At 40.5% G+C, this 20,890-nt stretch overlaps 2 protein-coding genes across 4 annotated transcripts; one reads left to right on the top strand and one right to left on the bottom strand.

Annotated features, from left to right (window-relative positions):
• Positions 1–2,634: 2,634 nt before the first annotated feature.
• On the bottom strand, positions 2,635–7,571 carry LOC146967807 (transmembrane protein 273-like). Of its 2 annotated transcripts, none has more exons than XM_085761605.1 (5): positions 7,393–7,571; positions 4,693–4,746; positions 3,296–3,403; positions 3,121–3,146; positions 2,635–2,878 (listed from the first exon to the last, which is right to left on the bottom strand). In XM_085761605.1, the coding sequence occupies exons 1-5, from the start codon at positions 7,514–7,516 to the stop codon at positions 2,801–2,803; spliced, it is 390 nt and encodes a 129-aa protein (XP_085617731.1). In that variant the 5' UTR covers positions 7,517–7,571; the 3' UTR covers positions 2,635–2,800. The 2 variants fall into 2 exon arrangements, with proteins under 2 accessions (XP_085617731.1, XP_085617732.1); XM_085761606.1 differs by lacking the exon at positions 7,393–7,571 and adding an exon at positions 5,427–6,155.
• Positions 7,572–10,740: 3,169 nt separating this feature from the next.
• LOC146967806 (uncharacterized) lies at positions 10,741–20,791 on the top strand. 2 transcript variants are annotated; one of them, XM_085760682.1, is made up of 3 exons: positions 10,741–11,546; positions 11,642–11,749; positions 13,116–20,791. In XM_085760682.1, exon 3 carries the CDS (start codon positions 13,249–13,251, stop codon positions 19,573–19,575), a length of 6,327 nt encoding a protein of 2,108 aa, XP_085616808.1. In that variant the 5' UTR covers positions 10,741–11,546; positions 11,642–11,749; positions 13,116–13,248; the 3' UTR covers positions 19,576–20,791. The 2 variants fall into 2 exon arrangements, with proteins under 2 accessions (XP_085616808.1, XP_085616809.1); XM_085760683.1 differs by having other exon boundaries at positions 11,639–11,749.
• The last annotated feature ends 99 nt before the right edge of the window (positions 20,792–20,890 follow it).

Raw genomic sequence — 20,890 nt, 5'->3', positions numbered from 1 at the left:
ATGCACGTGCACACACTCACACACCTCTGGTTGTGGCGAGTGAGTGGGAAATGTAATTTCCTGTGCAGGATGGAGGGGAGGGACGAGTGTGTTGTTGAGATTGACGCCGAGCAAATCACACTTCCAGCTGTGGAGGACACCAGGCGCAGACCTCAGTCAGGGCTTTTATTTTGGAACACACATGCTGACACGGGGGGGAGGAGTGGGTTTCCACTCCATGTTTTTGTGTGGGCATGTGTGGTCAATGAAATGATGGAGAAAACTTTATGTATATTCATTTTGTACTTAAGTTTAGTGCTTTTAATTAAACCAGAGTTTCCCCAAGAGTTTTTCTTCATATTGTTTTCAAAGCTGCCTCTTGAAATCTGTGGTTAATGTTGTGTCTGTGTATCTCAGTGTGTGTCTGCATCTATTTCCCATCATCTCTTGTCTCATGTAACAGGATCTCACAGTGAATCTTTGTGCAGCAGTCTGTCATCTCAGGGTTTCTGGGACACTTTTCTGGCTTTTATCAAACCTCAGAGCGCAGAGCTTTGGAGATCCAGGACACTTTTGATTTACAGATAATAGCGCAGACGGATTGCAGGGCCTGGTAAGTGGCCCTAGTCTGGCGACAGTCTGACAAACAAAGCCGATCCCTTCACAAAGACGTCCCCACTTTACTACAAAGCTCCATAACCTACTGCATTTGGTGAAAAATGTTGCGTGGGATTTACCAAATTAGGGCTCTAAACACAGTGCAGAAGTCCTTGCTCATGCATTTTTCCTGCTTATTATCAGCTCTGCAGACAATTCCTTCTTTAATTTTGTACACCAGAGAAAAATACAGTTTTTCGGCATAAGTTGTTATGGCTAACACGTTAGCAAATGGCCACAGTCAGCAGACACCAGAGCAGTGTTCAGTTTTTAATTGAAGTCCCCTCCTTTAGCTCTGTTCTCCACAAACTCAAAAAGAGCCAGCTACAAGATTAGCTTTCTTTGACATTTTGTTGCTAGCTCTGTTTCTTTGACTTTGGCTCCAAGCAAGGACACAATCACTGAGGAGAGCTGTTGGGTTGAAAACTGTTTATTAAAGCAGAGTTTGTGGTCTAAATGTAAAACAATGCAGGAGACTTGATGAAGCTGAGGAGGACTGGCAAGAAATTACTGTGCCAGTTGTTAGCAATGTGTTGCTTTTGCAAACTAGATACAGATGGAACATTTAGCTAAATGCCTCTCTATATTCACCAGCTAGTGTCGAGTTTTTCGTCTCCTGCTTTGTGTTTATCAGAACAGTTAAACTGATGGAAGCTGGTAAAACCAAAAAAAATTGAGCCAAAAGATGCTAAATGCACAATAGAGTTGAAACTACAAGGTTTGGTAATAATCATCTGTTGATCAAACACTGGAAGAAACTCCTTTAACATTACAGTACTATGCATTGTCATTTGATCCTTTGTTAATTCTGACTGCTGAGAGATGTTTATGCTGCCAGACAGTAAGAGACAGACAGAAAGACTCTCTTAAGGAGCAGACAGTAACATGTAAACAATCTAGATCTTTGCTGTGAAACGTCTTATCATTGTAAAAGATGTTTCTAAAGTTTTCATCTGGAATGAGTCAAAAGTGCAGCACGAGTTCAGTAACTGCGCAATTAACAGTAAGACTCCAACAATGAGAACATCTGCTAGATATTATTCTATGTTTGCATATAGAATTACCAGTACATTAGAGACGGATTTTATTGATTCTTCTTCATCTGGTGTGGAGGACGAGGTCTTAGAAACTTGGCAGGAGGCTGAGACTCCTAATTAGGATGATATAGATCATATGGTATGGAGGTGGATCAGTGCCAAAACTGTGTATCCTGAGTCTGAGAACTAAACCTGCTTGCAGTAAGTGCACCAGTGCAATAGATTTACATTTTGATATCTCAACACAACACAAGCCAACTAATAAGAAAGCAGACATTGAAAAAACATGTTTATGGATGTTTAGATTAATCTAAAATTGATGCATATATCTATCTTGCATTTGAATTACTTTTCAGTTTTGTTTCCTGAACTGTTTTTCCCATAGTTTCGCTTGAGTCTTGTGATGAGATTAAAGCTATGATTGAACATCGTCAAAGTGGACTTTGGTGAGTCTGTTTTATTCAATTTGTTAGTTATTTTCAAAATGCATTTCATATCCAAAACTCCAAAGAGCAGTGAAATGCTCAGTAAAAGGAAACACCTCAGCGCACTGTTAGGCTCCCACCACACCGTGTTCATGTAATGTAAGAGGGAATGTGTCACCAAAAGATTAACGAAGTGAGTTTATTTGTTAGTCAGTGTGTGTTCTCATGTAAATACAAGTGATCAAATTTTCAAGATTCATTTTCAGGGCTCCAGCTGGTGTCTCTTGCTTTGAGGTAAATGTCTCCCCCTTGTGGAATATGAATGACATGCTTATTCGCTCTGAAGCTTTCTGCTGAGTGGTGCTAAATGATCCCTGAGCATATATGTGTCAGTAGAGCAGTTGGATTCTCCAAAGAAAAATGTATCAAAGATCGACATATTTACGCTCCCAAATGACTGGAGCTTGTTTTTATTCAGTTTTTTTTTAAAAGAAAGAAAACACAACCAAGTAAATATAAATTTTGATATAAATTATACAAATCCTATTGAATACATGTCATTAATGGACAAGAGGTAAAATGGATCTGTGTTGATGTTTGTGCGACAAAAAGAGTGGAGACAACAGGCCACCTGGTTGGCTGTTCACCCAGATACCACTTTTACTGGGTTCACATGGCTCTGCAGATCACTCAGCCTGACCTTTAACACTGCTTGTCAGTTGACTCCGCCACCACGGGATTCTCTGATTGGCTGAGATGGCTTACAGGGGGTATGTGAGGCTGTGGTTCACAGAAAAGAGTTAAAATTATTTTTGATACGAACATTCATTCAATTATAATAAGTCAGAGATTTAAAAAAAATGTCATTCATTTTAGAGTTTAATTAGGGTTCAACTATATGTCCTATCACTGACATAGTATTTTATACTAATAGTTAGAAAGGTACAAAAGTAATTCATCAGTTTGTTTGTATCATAATCATCATGTTGCTATAATCAACATTGTGAAAGCTGACATCTTACCTCTGTGGGTCTCTTCATAACACCATCTGTGTAAAGAAGAAACCATGACAGACCATGATGTTAACGCTGCATGAAAAGCAGACACAAGAGGTAGGAGATGAACTTGTTGTATTGTTGAGTTGACAAATGACAATAGTAAATAGCTGTAATGTGACCCCTTGGTCCATCACCTCACCTCTGCTGTTGTCATGAACATGTTTCCTGACGATGCAGACCTTGATGAGACAGAATCCAGCAGCTAAGAACAGGCCAATCCCTATTCCAATCAAAGCGTATTTAATTTCTGTTGAAAAAAAAAAAAGAGCAGACATGAACTGACCAGTAAGAAACAAACAAGAGGCAAAACAACACCTGCAACAGAGCGGAACGTCGGTTTGGGTAATGCCAGTTCATGTTCAGCCAGCCCAATACTCCGAAGAGCACGTGTGTGTGTGTTTATGTGTGTGTGTGTGTGTGTGTGTGTGTGTGTGTGTGTGTGAGAGAGACAGGGGTGGGGGTGGGAGGTTAGAAGAGAAGATGTTTGATTTCACAACTTGTTTACATACAGCATAAAGGCCTCAGTCATGGTCTGATGCTCCTTTACGCATATTCGATTGCATCACTTGTGTTTGCAATTTGAATCCTGAACATCTACAAATCATTGTGAGTGGGGGTGGGGGGTGAGTGAGTGGGTGGGTACGACTGTTCAATGGGCCGACACTCTCATGAGAGTTCGACCTCTTCTCATAAACACATATCATCGTCTGGTATCGTGCTTGCAAAGCATGTCATTTCATTTCACAACCCCAACTGATTGGCAAACATTCAGTTTGAAGGCAGTGGATAATAAGCCACTCTCATCCAGTTGAGTCATCAACACTACATATCAACTCTAATATAAACTGAAACAATTAAAGGCGTAGACCAGTCTGACAACATGAGCAGCAGACCCAATACATTTGTACTGTGTCCTATGGTGACAACTCCTACAAACTTTGGATTCATTAAATTACGTAGATCCAAATATAATGGCATAAACCTGAGACAGCCTCACCTGTGAAGCAGTTATTTCTTCCAGCTGCTTCCAAGATGTGACTATTTCTACTACTTAGTTTTGTTTTGTCATTGTCTTATTTGATCATTCATAGGTTCACAAGAAAGTAAAATGATCCAGTTATGAACCAGAGAACATATTAGAGGGGAGAAAATAGCATAATATTTAGTGGAATGTTTTTCTTCTTACGTTTTTTTATCTCATGAAATCACAAAGTGGTCTTGCGCTAAAAGTTGTGAATCACTAATCTTCTTTATGCTATTCCTGTCAGAATATGGCAAATAGATACATAAAACCCCTGGCACATAGTCCAGTCCCATCTGGATAATACTCAGGTTAAGCAATTCAATATTTTTGTAATGAAGCCATTAAATGTTTTGCTGTAAAATCTTAAACCTTTTGCACAGATTTTACTGTGGCATTGCAGAAGTATTGTTGCAGAGCTGGAAACCACAACTTAGGTATGTTATGAAATGATGTATAATCTACCTTAGAATCAGCTTTATGTTCAGCACATTAGGTTTTCTCTATTTACCCACCTAGTTTTTCTTCAGAATCTGCTCCATCTCCTCTCACACCCATCAAAAGCCACCCTGAAACACACATTTTATGATATGATTCAGGTCACAAAAACAGGTTATTCAAACAAACAGGAAGAAGGCAACACCACCATGATGTTGCTTACATCAGATAACACTGAACTCATTGACTGGAATCTGCACAACTCAGTGCAAAAGTCTTGCACAATTAACCCATTATACAGCTGCAATATTCTTCTGTGGGGTTGCAGAAAAGTGCAAGTCTTGCTCAAGGGCACTTCTGCAGATGATCCCAACCCAATATTGGAGATTAATGACTATTTAGGAAGGTTAACCTCTGATCCCTGGCCTCAACCTCAGATAACATACAGTAAATGCCACGTGTGCTGAGGTTTTAGACTGGTAAACATACATGCTCAGTGTGAAGAAAAAATGTACAGCAAACAGTGAGTCATAAACCACAACACTTAGAGGATGTATAAAACACACACACAAGACACGTGCTGCTAATTCTAATGACAGTTTGCCAGAGCCACATTTTAACAATGATTTTCTGGTAAAGTGCATGTCCAGTGAGGTGACCCAGTCCATGTATGCCTTAAAAGGATAAGACAAAGAATGAGCCTTCGATTTCAGATCATCTCCGAAGTGGCTTTCTACATATGAGTGTAGACAATTTACAGAAAAAAAACACAGCAAAACAAACAGCCAAAAAAAAACCCATCCACACTTACTATATTTGCAGCAACAGTAGGATTTTAAGTTTAAGACCGGTAACGTATCAGGAGAAAACATATACAATTTTATGAATTATTGCCAAGAGACACTTCAGCCATGCATTCAGCTGCTCCAGTCCAGAGGTCAAACCACAGTGGAGTGGTACTGTGGGAGGTGAAGTATGACTGTAACTGAGAATGGGGCAGGCCAGGGTGTTGCTGAGACAGAGCATACACGCCCAGCAAGTGGCTATCTTACATTTTGAAACCACCAGTGGCATTCCTCTGGCAGCCCTTGGGACCTGCCCTGTTGTTGCTGGGTGTGCTCTCCTAAATAGGAAATGTAGTAAATGCATCTTTAAGAGAAATCAGCCAATAACCTGTGACCTTTTGAGCAGTCATTTGTCAGTCAGCATGTGGCAGAATCTAGCGCAAGAACAGGCTAAGTGCCATGCTGAAGGACGCATGTTGAAGTTTGACCACCACAGTGTTGGCCGCTGCAGGTGCTGAACCTGTGACAGATCATGGGATGATTTGTGTATCAGTCTATGGTAATTTAAGCTTAACACGTCCTGAGTGTCTGGAGATAATGTTTCGAGTGACCAGAGGGTGACCTCTTACATAATGTGTTGTGTCCAGCAAGCACAGCATGGACAGTCTACCAGCTCACTCTAAGTAAGATTATAGGTCCATGAGAAATAACATTTGCAATCATGCACTGCACTGATATTGTTGTGATATTGTACAATGCCTGAAAATGGCAATGCAACAAAGATTTCATCACAATGCAAGCTGCATAAGGATACAAATGTTATGATTTCGTAGTATGTTTTTTCAGACCGATTATTCTAACAAAACAATGATTGTACAGAGTCAACATGAATATGCAGGCACTGCACTGTGCCCTCAATTCAAATTAAAGTAAAAACAGTCAATAAGCAACATTGAGGTTTCCTTCTCCATTTAAAGCAGAAGTAAGCGGAATGTTTGTGTTAATACAAGTCTTAAATAGTTATATCTTCCGACAGCAATCACTTATATAGAGTGTTTGGTCTGAAACACGGGTCTGTCAGTCACTCTGCTCTGCTGTTAGCTGAGGAGAAAACTTTCCTTGTATCCTACAACCTTTATCCAATGAGGAGAGAGAACGGGATGCGCGTGCATGTGGTGACGTAGGGACGAGGGCGGGGACTGCTAACTCCATCGGCTGAGAGGAAGTTAGCCAAAACGACTGGATTGCTTACTTCTGCTTTAACTTAAGTTTATGATTTTTTAAAGCTATTATTGTTTACTGTCACTGTCTGTCTGGTCTACTACTATCAATATAACATTATTAATGTTGACATCACCATATTAAATTTGACATAGACTATCTGTTACTATGATTTCCACCAAGATCCTTTAACAGGATTTAGCAACTTTTCTTTCCTTGGTGGTGTTAATACAAGGTACGTATGACTGAACTACCGAAGATGTTAAAATAACTATATCTGAGATAACAGATGGAGGAAACTCATATGGTTTTAGTTGTAACTTTTAGCTAAAGTTAGCTGTGGCTGTAGCTCGCTTGTTACTGTCTCATCAGTTGTAGCTTTCAGGCAATGGCCACTTCCCGGAGACCACAGATCACACTTTTGGTTTTTATCGTCATGTTGTAGTTAGCTGCACTTCACCACCATTTACACACTGAGCAATGAAATGAAAATTTTAACACACATGAGACATTTTCAAAATACAGCGGAAATTATTCTGTGAATCTCATAAATGTAAGTCCTGAAAGCAGAGATAAAGATGAATCAAAAAAGGTCAATTTAAAATGAAAGAATGCTAAAGCATTCTCTGGTATTAAAAAACAGATAAAAATAAAGACAAAGACAAACACTGTAATATTTTTAATATGGCAAAACAAGGTTTTTATGTAACCACGTTTTGCCCTAATCCAAATCATTTCTAAAACAACAACATACTTGTCCATAGTACTCACCAGTGATGAGGACAGCCCTGGGGACAGCTGACAAACACCCACATATCTGAAATGCTCTCATGTCTCTTGGTGTATCTAGGGCAGTTTGCTGACTTCTTGAGCTGCCTTGAGTCTTTTGTCTCATGTATCATGACGAGCCATTTCCTGAACTTGAGGGTTTCCGAGCTTTGCTGATAAAAAGATAAATGTATCTGACTGTTATTAAATATCAAATAAGTATCTTGGCCTGTGTTTTTGACCCTTAAATATACAATCATATTAATATAAAGGTGGAAAGCAGGGCAAATGGAGCCAGTTTTAATAATCACTGTGGATCTAAATAAGGTTTCTACTGAATTTAAAGTTGGGTTTTTCCACCACCAGTACTGGCTCTACTTCCCTAAGACCTCTTGGTACTAAAAAATGGTACTGCCATTTTTAAAGTGTGTGTAAGCAGTTCCGAGATAATGTCAGATTAACTATTATAGCCTCATACTGTAAATTTCCAAAGCAAAAACATATGTGAGGCTTTTCAGACTTGTCTGTAAATAGAATCACAAAGCCATGGACATACAAAATCACTTTAGATTGCAAAAAAACTGTTCTGTGAACTTAAATCACCCTGCACTCCCCTAATTTCTTTAATATGATTGACGAGGAAGAAAAAAACAAACAAAGAAAAAAGAAAGTTTAAGTTGTTGCAATAGGTTATATGTCCTATTTGTATCAATAGCCTCTCCTTTATTTTACACACTGTTTACAGCAGCATTAAATGGTTGGCAGTGATTTGTTGAAACAGAATGTTGGATGGGTAACTGATGGAAAGATTTGTGGACCAGATGTTGCCACAACAGACAGGATACCTTAGATTTATGACTGTCAATAAAATATCTTAGGTCAAGGTCAGCATACAAACCAGACTGGATCCAACGCAGTGGGTTTGGGCTTGAGTTACCATGAAGCTGATAGTGTGATAGAGCTGATTTTCATCCATGACTAAGATCTTGACTACTTCATGATGATGATGACGCAGCTGCTCTGATTGGTCAGCTATGTCCCGTCTCAGCCGTTGAGCGTTATCAGTTATTGCAGTCATCACTTTCCTAACGTAAGGGAAATAATGGTTAGTCATGTCATGCTGGAGTTCATGTTTTCATTGTGAGCAGGTTCTAGTTTTTATATTGTAGTACATGAACTATATTTCTTCTTGTTGGATGAAAAGCGATTTAAAATGAAACACCTCACATCATGTTTGAAACCATGTCACACTTTCATTTTTGCTCACTCAAAGAGCTTCTTTTCACCAGACACAGGAAGTGGTAATTACATGTGCTGTGTTGTTCGAGTTTTAGCTGTCTTGCGAAAAAACAATAGACATACTCTGTACAACAACAACTTGTTGCTCTTGACTTATAAAGTTATATTCTAAATCTTTATATCTTTGACTATATACGTTCAGCCCCCATCAGTTTCCATACCTGAGTTTATAGCCTGTCAGTCTTTGAGGCCAGTTACTGACCCCTGTTCCTGCCTGTCTCAGTTCTCAGTGGGCATGAAGGGGCATGAGCCAGGCTGCTTGCGAGCTCCTCACGGGTCCAAAGCCAACCAAAACACATGTGGGTGTCAGTCATAATGGTCCAAACAAAAGTTGGATCCTGTGTCTGGCCTTCTGGCCTTCATTCTTGGGTGTCTGTTGTGCGAATCAACAGTCCAGCCTGTCTGCTCTCTGCCTTTACAACTGATTTTAAGTATTAACAGGCTAAAAGAATTAGATTTGAGAAAAAACTTTTTTGTTAACATAATAGACATTTAGACTGTTAAAATTAGCAAGCAAATGTGGGATTACATTAGTTTATTATTTGAAGATAAACTAAAATGCACTGCTTCTGTGTATATTCCAGTATCCAGCTGCTAACAGATTGCAACTTCATTCTTGTCCTAAAGATTATGTGCATTTGAAACACACTTGAGTTAAGTAGAGACTGCAATGTTCCCTGAATTCATAGATGACATAAATATAAAAGTCACATTTCCATAATTCCATCATGTTCTTTATGTTACACAGAGCCACAAACTAGTATCCCAACATGCTCAACCTCTAATGGCTATGTTACACCATAATTTGCTTTTGCTCATCTGAAATTCATATGGTAAGAGATACATTTTTTAAAAATTAAAAGTTGCTTGAGTTTTTTTTTTTTTAAGTGTATAAATGGGGCAGGTTAAGGAGTTCAGTAAAGGCCTGGCTAGCTGGTTAGCATGCTAACTACAGTACAAGAAAAGACATGATGACATGAACATTGTTTTCAACTATGGGATACACCTCTTGAAGATGTATCAAATGAAGTTTGATACTGAACTCACAACATGTTTGACTGGTCAGCTGTGCCTCCGCCACTTATGCAGCAATAGCAAAACTTGCTATAGCTCCTTTAAGCTATAGCCATCAAACAGTTCCAGTGTTTTTGTATGTCATATTTACATACTTTTAATTAAAAATCAAACTTTCAAGTTCATGGTTATAGAGCCCACAGTGTTGCATTTTGGATTTCACATTATTATAGCATGCTTAAGTTTTGGTTTAGCTACAGTAGCAACACGCTGGGTCTAAACTGCTGTTGGAAGGTTGGTGGCAAACAGAAAGGTGAGAAACAGGCTGGAGTTGGAGACTTGGTGTGAGAGGGGAGGGAGGGGGCAGCCCCATGTGAGGTCTTATTCTGGGAAAGACATGAGTGCAGACAGTAAAAAAGAAAAAAATCCTCTCATGCACAGTACCTCTGCTCACAACATGATATTCTCCTGCTGCTCAGCCAGTAAGTCTGTCTCCCATGTTGGGACTTTTCCCTGTTAAAATTATACACACCATGTTACAAAATATACACAGTGCAATAATCACATGTTTTGTCATACAAGAAATGAATCACATAATTTGTGGAAATGTTTACATTGGTTATCAAAACAGCTTTCTGTGACCTTTTTGACCTGATTCACGCACTTTGACTGCGCAAGTGTACAGTATCTGTCCATTCAGCAAAAATGTGTTTAATGTGAGGAAATGTTTCTGCAGAAAATAGCACATGTTGCTATCTCACGTTTTCCAACTCACACATGTGCAGTTGACTGATTAGCTGAAGTGTGGAAGGTGCAGTCAGCAAAAAGGCAGACTGTTACCTTATGAAATACAACATGACAGAAATAGACTGCCTTAAATATGGCACCTGGATGGAGTACAGCTCTGTGGATGCTGGGGGCCATGGAGTCACTGAGTTGTTGTGGGACCCAAGGCTTAAGTGCATTTTTCCAGCAGACACCCTGCTGAAGTTTAATAAAAACAAATAACATTTAATGCTAAAAGGGAGAAGGCAATTAACCACTCATAACATATAAAAACAAGCTGAGCCACATAGGAATTATCAAACACACCACTTTCTCCATTTATGGAATGCATGGGGGTCATGCTGCACATGTGACCTCATCTGTTTGACTTCCCATGACTCACAAAGGCTACCGAGTCAACACTTCAACTTAATCTCACAGCAACAACAGCTGCATCTGTCCTAAAACTAGATCAGTCGGTAACACATCCCCATGTCCACAACACGGCCTTGTAAACAAAGCTTGAATATCAATAATGAGCCCAACCCTGCCAAAGTCATATGTGACGGCAGACATCTGCCCCCAGACAAGTTGCACTCTAGGGACTATTACACTAATTTGGAGATATGTGATGCAATGGTCTATATCAAAGACTTGTTTCCCATGGTAACAAAGGCAAAGTGAGACAGCAGCCAAAAGTTAGCCAATGATTGGTTAGTACACCCCACCCTTGTTTACCGTCTCCACCAGGATTCAACAGATCAATGCTTCATCGTCACGGATTGTCATCAAAGGTACCTAATACCAAAGCAAGGGTCCATGTGGGAACCTATCAGCCCTCAATGCTTAGATACAAAAATAACCAATGACAGTGTCCATTTCATCCTGCTGGTCTGCCTTGCCCTGCCACTCGACACCCACTGGTTATTCCAATGTGAGCCTGCTAGCTCCGTCCTGTGTTGCTGCTCAGTTTGGCCACACCGATTTGTGCGTCTATTTTGGTATCTTCTGTGCTTGCTATCAGGAGCAGGACCACACCACTGCGTTTGAACATGGATCTGAGGACTTGACTCACTTTGGTGAGTGAATTTTCTTTGTTTCTTCAACTTCAACCGAAAAAAAAGAGTTAATTTACCGTGAATGACAAATGTTAACTATAATTTATTCCCAGCAGGTGTGTGTGGCACAGCTCTGGAGTCTTGGATTCTACATTGAGGATTTGTGTTTGATGCCAGAGTCCAGATTACACCCTTACACTCAGCATGAAAGACTCATCACTAAGGTGAGGTAGCAGTGTGATTATATTAAGAACTGAAGGCTACTGAACTTATTATGTAGTTAAAGTTTTATGTGGCGTAAATATTAATGTCCTACAGTATACACCAGCACAAAGACCACAGAACCCGTCAGCATTACATTGTTACAAAATCATTCGAAATTAGCTCTGTAATAATACATCCATAAGAAAAATACATAAGTACATTCCAGAGTTTGTGCCTTTATACAGTATAGTTAACTGGGGTACTTCATTCCTTGGGTAAAAATATATACGAGCAGATGCTGGGAAAGTACCGTGGTTGCTAACTGATCTGTGGTTATGATAGCTGGAGGATAGTTGGCGGCCAAAGTCTACTGGAAAGCCATGTCATACTGTAAGTTAGACTCAAGATACAGTAAAGTCACTAGGTTATAGCAGGTTTACAAGCAATGTTGATCTGTAATATTATAATGATAATGTGAAGTTATGACTGAAGTTATAAGTTTTTTTTTTTTCACATCATACATTGACCGTGGACATGAAGGCAGAGGGCAAGATGAGTGCTTGGCTACTGATTAAATTATATTTAAACATTATCATTTAAATGCACTTATACAATCAAATACACCATGGAATGTCTATATTTATGTTTGTCTCAGTCAATTTCATCTGCTTATAAGGAAAGCCATGGGCTGTATGGAGGGATGAAGAGTTGAGTTATATGCCAGTGGCTGTGCTCCCAGGTCAGGACATATAAATGGGTTAATGAGCTATTCTAAGACTTCACCCAGATACCTAAAGTAAGCTACAGTAGAGCAGCTGCTGAGGCACACTCTGAATGATGTGATGATTTACTTGCATTTCCTGCATTCAGGGGTGTAAATCTTCAGGTATGTTTATGGTTCTACAGTTTTGCAGAGGAGTTGTTATATTAACTCAAAAAGTAATTAAAAGTGGAAAAGCTTTGATTGGATTTGAAAGGGAGAAAAACTGGAAATGTGGGTCTTTGTTTTGAAATGCATAATACATGCACAATGGAAATGTTTGTCTTTTCTAATATTGTTCCTATATATGGAATAGGAGTTGTTCTCATGACGACAAACAGTGCTCACAACTTACAGTGTTAAAAATAACCAAGTGCATGGTATGAAGTGTTTGTCTACTGCCTGCATAGCGACAGCATGGCCGAAGCCGGCACATGTCATGTACATAAAGGTCATTGGTGGAACTACAGAGTTCAAAAACATTTATAGCAATCATATAAATCAAACAAATAGATGTTTTAACTGCTGAGATGCTGATCTAAACACAGATCACAATGTGCAGCTACATGGATTTGTCAAAACTACAACCTCTAGATGCTGATATCAATTTTACTGTCTTCTTTTAGGAGGTTTACAGATCCCATCACTTCGCTGATATCGACTTGAGCTGGGATAAACCCAAGGGACCTACAGAGCTGCAGCAGCTGTAGAGGACGCAAGACGGGTGATGCACAAGACAGAAAGAGGCTTGTTGACATCATGAGCTGTGTGGAAAAGCGACACATGAGCCACCGGATGGGAAGCATGCTCCACCATCGCTTCCCCAATGGTTTCACTGACTTGTTCATGGATGAGACTGATCGGGAGGTCAGCATTCTCACAGATCGAGCTTTCCGGAGTCTCTGCGTCGGAGATGATGCAGTTTACAATGACGAGTTCTTGTATGGATACTCACCTTTCAGCTGCCACAAACCTGTGGCAGGGGAGCCTAATAAAAAGACTCACCATAAGGAATCTAAAAAGCAAGGGCAAAACAAAAGCAAGACTGACAAAACTGATACCCAGCCATGGAAACAGCAGCAACAGAAGAATATATCTCACATGTCATCTTTCCTCAAAGCATTGAGTGCCACAGAAGAAAGCTGTGAGGGGATTCTAATAAAAAATGGAGGCACAACAGACTCTAATGGGGAATCTTGGGATAAGTCAGCACTTCGCAGCATCCAAAAGGAGCTATCGGAATTCTCCTCGGATTATCATACCAATCTCACTGGTGGACATTACAAGAATCATCATCCACATCACTCTGGTGACAAGTCATCAAACAAAACAAGCAAAGATGCTGGGAAATCCTCGAGGATAAAAAATGGAAAATCCACTGTCAAACTGAGGAAACTTAACATCAAGAACTTTTTCCTCCACAGTGAGTTTAGCCCTTTCCAAACATGGAGAGACTTTAACCAGTTTCCTTTCGGCCAAGAGGAGACAGTCACGTCTATTCTCCCCACAGATAACATCCCTAAATGGTACGACTTGCCATTTTACAAGGAGCTGACAGAGGCTCACAGAAAAGAGTCTCTGCACACAGAGGAGGCACAGTTGTGCCAGAAGGCCAAAGTAGACCCTCCTCCTCCCACTGCTCCTAAACCCGTCCCTCCCCCTCCTCCACCAAAGGTCCTGCCAAAGCCCTCAGCCACTCCAGCTGAGAAGAGGTGCTCATCAGAAGAAGGGGGTGGGGTTGCCGCCCCCTGGAGGCGCAACAGGTCCAGAGCAAAAAGTGCTATTCCAAGCAATCAGCCTGGGATAGCAAGTCAAGACAATATTTCAAAGGCAGTGGAGGAGAGTCTTTTGATGGTCAAAAAAGAAGCTAGATCTGTGGAGGTGAAAGCAATTGAGGAAGTCAGCTCTTTGGCCTCTACCCCTTTCAGTATTTGCCAGCTGATGACTCCCCTCATTCCCTCCAGACAACCAACAGAAACATCAGAAATCCTCCAAGGAGTACTCTCACCCTCTGCCCTCGACCTTCCACTCAGACCACACTCTGAGGCCAAAGTGACTCCTGAACCTCCTGTTAAACGGGACAGTTACAAATCTCTTGCCTCTAGCATCCTCTTCAACCTCAAAGACAATAGGAAAAGGGTTAAAAGCCGTTACAGCCCACCTAAATTCAAAACATTAGAATTGCCTGAGGGTGGTGTCCAGTCTCCACAGTCAGATCATTTGAAACAAGCTGGCTCTGAGGGTAATGCATCTGGGTTCAGCACTCCTGCCATTTTCAAAGATGGACAAACAGTTTGCAGTCCCAACTTGGACTCTGTCAGTACTCCGACAGTCAGTCTTACAAAGCATGACACTGACAGGCCTCTGTCAGATGATTACTTGTTATCAAATCTACTGCAAAACAAAAAGGAGGCTGCAGGTAGCAGTGGTATGGGTGAAGAGAATCCAATCTACACTAAGAAGAATAAGAGTCCTATGGCTAAAAAGCAAAACTATCCCTCGTTGAATTTGTATAAGAAAGCCAACCCTGTTGACAGTGATATGCAATATCTTCAAGTTCCTCAGAGCAATGGTGCATCTGTGCACATAGACCAACCAGCTGAGACAACTAAGCTTTCACCACTAATGCTGAACAAAGACCTTTCCCCCAAAACACTACCAACAAACACGGGGCTTTCACCACGTACTCCAAATATCAACAAAGATCGTTCACCCATAATTTCACCAAACGCAACTGAGAATGATAGGTTGTCACATACAATTGTAGGGGAAAGATCTTCAAATGTTAAAGAAAATGTGAGACAACCAGTGAAACAAGAAGTACAAGACGTAGTACAGCCTGCTTCGAAGCAAAAAGATAGAAGCGGCCAATCTATGAGTACAATAGATGTGATCAGAGCAGCAAGGGAAGCAATTAATGCAGCAAAAAATAAAGCTCTATCTGAGGCTCAGACAGAAAGTGTCAAGAGGCCAATTTCAGACATAGAAGAAATGAAGGATGAAGATATGGATGACAAAATTGGGGATTTAATGGAAAGGCTTAGCAGCAGGGGGAAGAGCTCAGTATCAGAAAATAACAGTGTTTCATCTCCAAGTACTGACTCAACCGGTGCCACACCGGTTGGCAAAACTAGTATTGCCAAGAAAGAGCCTCCACCAGTACCCAAGAGAAATTTTGCAAAATCTGATATTGAATTTGCTTTTGAAAAACAGCAATCAGACAAAACAGACGAATCCATTAATTGTGAGTCTGGAGATGCAAAACGAGATTCACCACCAAAAGAAAACGAATCTGTCTCAAAACAAGGAAAGATAAAACGCATATTCTCAGCCAGACAAAACAATTATATAAAACATCAGAGATTTGCGATGACGGATGATGAACAAGTGGAGGAAGATGAGGAAGGTGATATGAAAGTAAACACAAGAACAGAGGTGGATGAAGAGATAAAGCCAATAAGAGAAATAAGAGATAGTGAGCATATAATTAATGATTTGCATGCTTTGAAAGAACTGGAGAGAGCAAGGCTTGGTGATCGTATTCTTGAGAATACAAAGAACAAACCAGGAGTTATTAACATTGATGAAGAGGCCAGGGCTAAAAATGATTTGATCTCTCGGGAGCTTCGGAATATAAAGAAGGGCATGCTGTCTATGAGAGGGAACACAACAGCAAAGAAAGAGCTATTAGCAAAGAAAGAAAAGGAGCCAATAAAGGAGGAGGTTTTCGCAAAGATAGACAGCAATGTCAGAGTAAACAAAGCACTTATAAATGACAATTATGACAAGGCAAAAATGGCACTTGAAGAGATTATCTCAGATAGGCAGAAGAGAAGGAATACCCTCACAGAGCAAGATGCAACTCTCATATTGGATGAAAACGCTGGTGATGAAAGTTATGTAACAAGGGCACAACAACGTGAAATAGATATGAAAGATTCAGTGATGGATAGCAAAGAACAACAAAATAGTGGCACTGCCACACTAAAACGGAAAGATCTAAAAGAAAGGTTGGGTGATTTGAGAGACCATAATCACATGAGACAGATTCTCTCACAAACTGAACCTAGACTTGGTGAGACCCACAGAGCAGGTGGTAGGATAGCTCTACCAGGCATGGGCAAGGTTGTAAATGAGCTTGAGACACTCCTTAAAACTAAAGCTAAACATGTTAATGATAAACTAAGTGATAACCCCAGTTATGAATCAGAAGAAGTGAATTTCAAACAAGTAGCAAGACGAGTGTCCGAAGACAGCGGAGAAAGTTTTACTAGTGAAATTGGAAGCAAAATCTTAGATGCTCCTCCGGTTCCTCCAAGGAGCAAAAAAGGAAGCAATAGAAGAGATGGAAGCATTACTAGTGAAACGGATGATTTGAAAGATGCAGCCAATGAGGATGTCACTCACAAAAAATATGAAAATGGTGAGGCACGTGTTGATGAGCTGAGTAGCACAGGCTCAGGAAAACAAAAAGTAGACATTGACTTGTTGACAAACAAAGCTATGCCTCATCAAAGTAATACCATGTCTGAAAAAGAGATGTGGAATGTGGTAATTAATACAAATTCAAAACCCTTTAATGCGAATGATGCCGTTTCATGTGAATCCATTGTACCTTCAAATTACACACAGTCTGAAAATAGATACCTATCACCAAGGCTCAGGGGTGATGAAAAAGAGGTAAATAACTTGGATACAGATAAAAGCCCCACCAGGGAAGCCACATTTGAAAACAGCGATGCTAAGGTACAGGAAGTCCGCAAGATAAAGCGAAAGGCCCCTTTAAAACCAGACAATTTAATCACAGTAGATGACAATGCAACAAGGAATCTAGTAGCAGAAGATGAACCTGACAAACTAAATAGACTTAATGGGGAAATAAATGTGGATGCAGAGACTCTCAGTGAAAAGCCCAGAGATATAATATCACCTGTACTCCTGGTAAATGGTATTAACTACAACCAGAGCCCACCTGATCAAGCCAGTTTGTCCTCAAAATCATCCTACTTCTCTGTGGATAGTGCACTGCACAGAAATACAGAGACTGAATCAAATGTTTACCATTCACTGGAGAATCTGACAGGAGAGGTTGAAGGGGTTGATGAAGGAATGCACAATGTCTCACAAAACATGAAACTGGATTCGGACAGGACTGAAGTGGAATATTATTCTTTAAGTGATCATGAAAGTGAGCCAGAGGGTGTAAAGCAACCCCCAACATCTCAGAAAGACCCAGATGAACCACACAATGGCAGCAAAGACAAAGAAAAGACCACTACAGACCAAGGTGAAACTAAGACACCATTGTCACCTGCTAACACTTTTTCGCCAACTTTAGGGATCCCTGCCTTATTCAAAGTCAAAGACAACAGCTTAAGTGTTAAGATGAAGAGGACTGTACAACCTTGGTCACCAAGAGGGAGTCTGAGTGGTTCAGAGAGGGGAGAGGAAGAGTTACATCAAATAAAGGAAGATGTCCCACTGGCTAATGAACCTACCACCAGTTTTAGCACTGCAATTCCAGCGGAAATCTTCAAACCTAAAGAGATTTTATCCAACCCTTCACCTCCCCTGTTACTCTCACCCTCAAATCTACAAAATGAAAACACAAAGAAACCCCGAGCTGATCAGTTCCTCACAGTCCCACAGGAGGAGGACAGATTTTCTGGGGTTAGTCCATCATCTGAGGGTGTGGAGAGCTTAACAACGAGCACAGCTGACACAGCTGAGGAGTTGGGAATGAATGCAGGGCGTGAAGTGTCAAAGGTTCCCAGCGAACACTCGGGATCCAACTGCAGCGGTAATGAAAGCCAAGCGGGGCTACCCAAACCACCAGCTGTCTTACCGAAATCTGAAAAGGCTGTTCTCAAAGCCATTAAGCTGACAAATAGGAGGATAAAGAAGGAAGAGGCTCAAAAGTCCCCCAACAAGTCGTCTCAAAGCAGCAGCAAACACAGGACAGATAGACACAAGGGTGAAAAGTCTGAGCACAAAAGTAGCAGCAGCAGCAGTCGACATAGCAAGAGCAGTGAGAGAAAACACAGAGAGAAAACAGAAGTTGGTCACCATCAGGGTGAAAATCATCATGGTAAAACAGGCAATGATGGAAAAGAGCAACTACTACGTGAAAGAAGAGGCCACAACAGCGAAAACCACAACACTCGTGGACATAGCCATGATTTGCTGGATAACCAGAGCAAAGAGGCACTACCCAGTGTTCCAACAGAAAGGCAAGGTCGCAGCAGTGACAGACATGTCCGAGATAAGTCAGATAAAAGACACTACAGCACTGATAGGGTCATCAGTAACGTACCTGTGTACAAAGCTCAGCTCAACGATAGACCCGTGTCAGACAGGCCGTTTCAACGATCGCTAAGCACTGACAGGTACTTAGGAGATAAAGTAGAACGCAGGCTTAGTGCCGATGTAACAGTCAATGAGAAGTTTGATCCGAGGACCCAGCGCATTGAGAAATCCATCATGGATGAGCTTCAGCAGAGGGGCCGAGCTAAAGAAAAGGCAAACAGAGACAACCCTTTGAGAAGGAGCCACAGTATTGATGCACACAGTGTCGAGGGGTCTCATCCCTCGACTCTGTCCCGTCAGTCAAGCCACACCAGCCAGCTTTCACGCCAGTCCAGCATTGAGCACACCATTGTAACACAGTCCTTCCCCATGACCCAGCGAAAGCTCCTCCAGGATCCAGACTCAGGGCAGTACTTCTTTGTAGACATGCCTGTTCAAGTCAAAACGAAAACCTTCTTCGATCCAGAAACAGGAAGCTACGTGCAGTTGCCTGTCAAGCCACCAGAGGGTGCTATTCCTCAGGCATCTCCCATGGAGGTCTTGACTCCGCCTCTGGTTGTTTACCATGGTTTTGTCCCAGTGCCTCTGTCTCCTATGGCCCAGAAAAATACCATTCAAGCTCCTCACAAGGAACCGGAAGAGTTTGAGCAGAGACACTTGGAAAGGTCAAAACAAATGCACTGTAGAGATGGACAACCATATTTAGAGCCTGTCTATGGTCAACATGATCATATGTTGGGGGAGTTCATGGGCACTGAGGAGCTGGACTGTCCAAGCTGATGGGCTATGAGGTATGAAAGGAAAAATCCACCCTCCTCACATGCTGTCACCATCAAATTGTGATGTCCGTTGCATTCCAGGAATTATTTTGTGTTGTAACAATTGTTTTGATATTTCCATCTTGAACCTGCTCCATCTACTATTACTCAAGTACTTCCCATTTTGCCACAAAGATTTTAAGCAAAAAGAAATATTTATTTGGTGCATACTTCACTATTACCACTCCAGAAAGAAGAACTCACCTATATATATAATGCTTTTCATCACCTTTGTTTGGTTGTGGGGTTAGGGCTGGAAAATATAGAATCAAAAATATACCAGTAGCATCAAAATGGACCTGAAATGCAAAGTACATTGCCAATAGCTGTGTCTACAGTGTTTAAGGGTGGATTTTTCCTTTAACGTTATGTGGTGTAAATACAGATATTTGAACCTTGTTTTGCTTTACTTGCCTTAAACTTTATTGACACATACAAGCTGTGCAGGGTTTGTGAAGATTATGAGGCCTTTATTGTGTTTATGAAGAGGAATGAGTTTGACTTGATTGTGAATTGACGATTTTGTGGATGAATGACAGTTGCTGTTGAATGCTATTGTTTGAATGTGAGTTGAAGAATTTGTGTAAGATAACGTGCAATTTTTTGAGACAGACAAGGTACATGGATAATCCATGTACATAATGTATTTAAGTGTAAACAGAGAGGGTAAGCTTGAATGTAAATGTGGGATATTTATTGTAAATGATGAGTTTGTTGTATTCAACTAAAGTGGTATTCAGGTCTCTCATACTGTTCAGGTATTTGTGGCTTTTTGTTTTATTACCTGCAAAGTTGTTGCCTTGAGATTATTTTTTTTCCACCCGACAGTTTTCAGTCACTAAACTTATCTTTGATGAAATAAAATAATTATATTTGATTCATTAATTAGTGATTTCAGCTGACTGTGTCTACACAGCCAAATTTTTAAAAATAATTTGCATGCTAAAGGTGAAATTGCAGTTATATACCTGTTGAATGTTTGATACAACACAAAGTTCATTTATACTGTCTAAAAGCTTGAATTGGCATTATTGCTGTTAATGTTTTTTGATAAGCAGAGGACATTAAGGAGAATTGGTTTTGCAAGTTTGTTGCATTGGCATTTTTCTAAACTAGAATAAAGCAGGGCTGTATTGTGTCTGTGATCCATTCCAATAAAAATCAACTGTTTTTACAGATTTGTGTTCCACTAGTATTATTGATTTTATTCGTCATGATTGTTTATTGAAATATAATGGTGAAATATTTCTTTGCATGGCACTTTTAGGGAGCAATGA

The sequence above is a fragment of the Trachurus japonicus genome, chromosome 19, assembly GCF_045865225.1.
Source record: "Trachurus japonicus isolate A0001 chromosome 19, Traja_1.0".
Taxonomy (NCBI): Eukaryota; Metazoa; Chordata; class Actinopteri; order Carangiformes; family Carangidae; genus Trachurus; species Trachurus japonicus.
The sequence above is the reverse complement of the archived record's forward strand: the minus strand, read 5'-3'. Positions and strand labels throughout refer to the sequence as shown.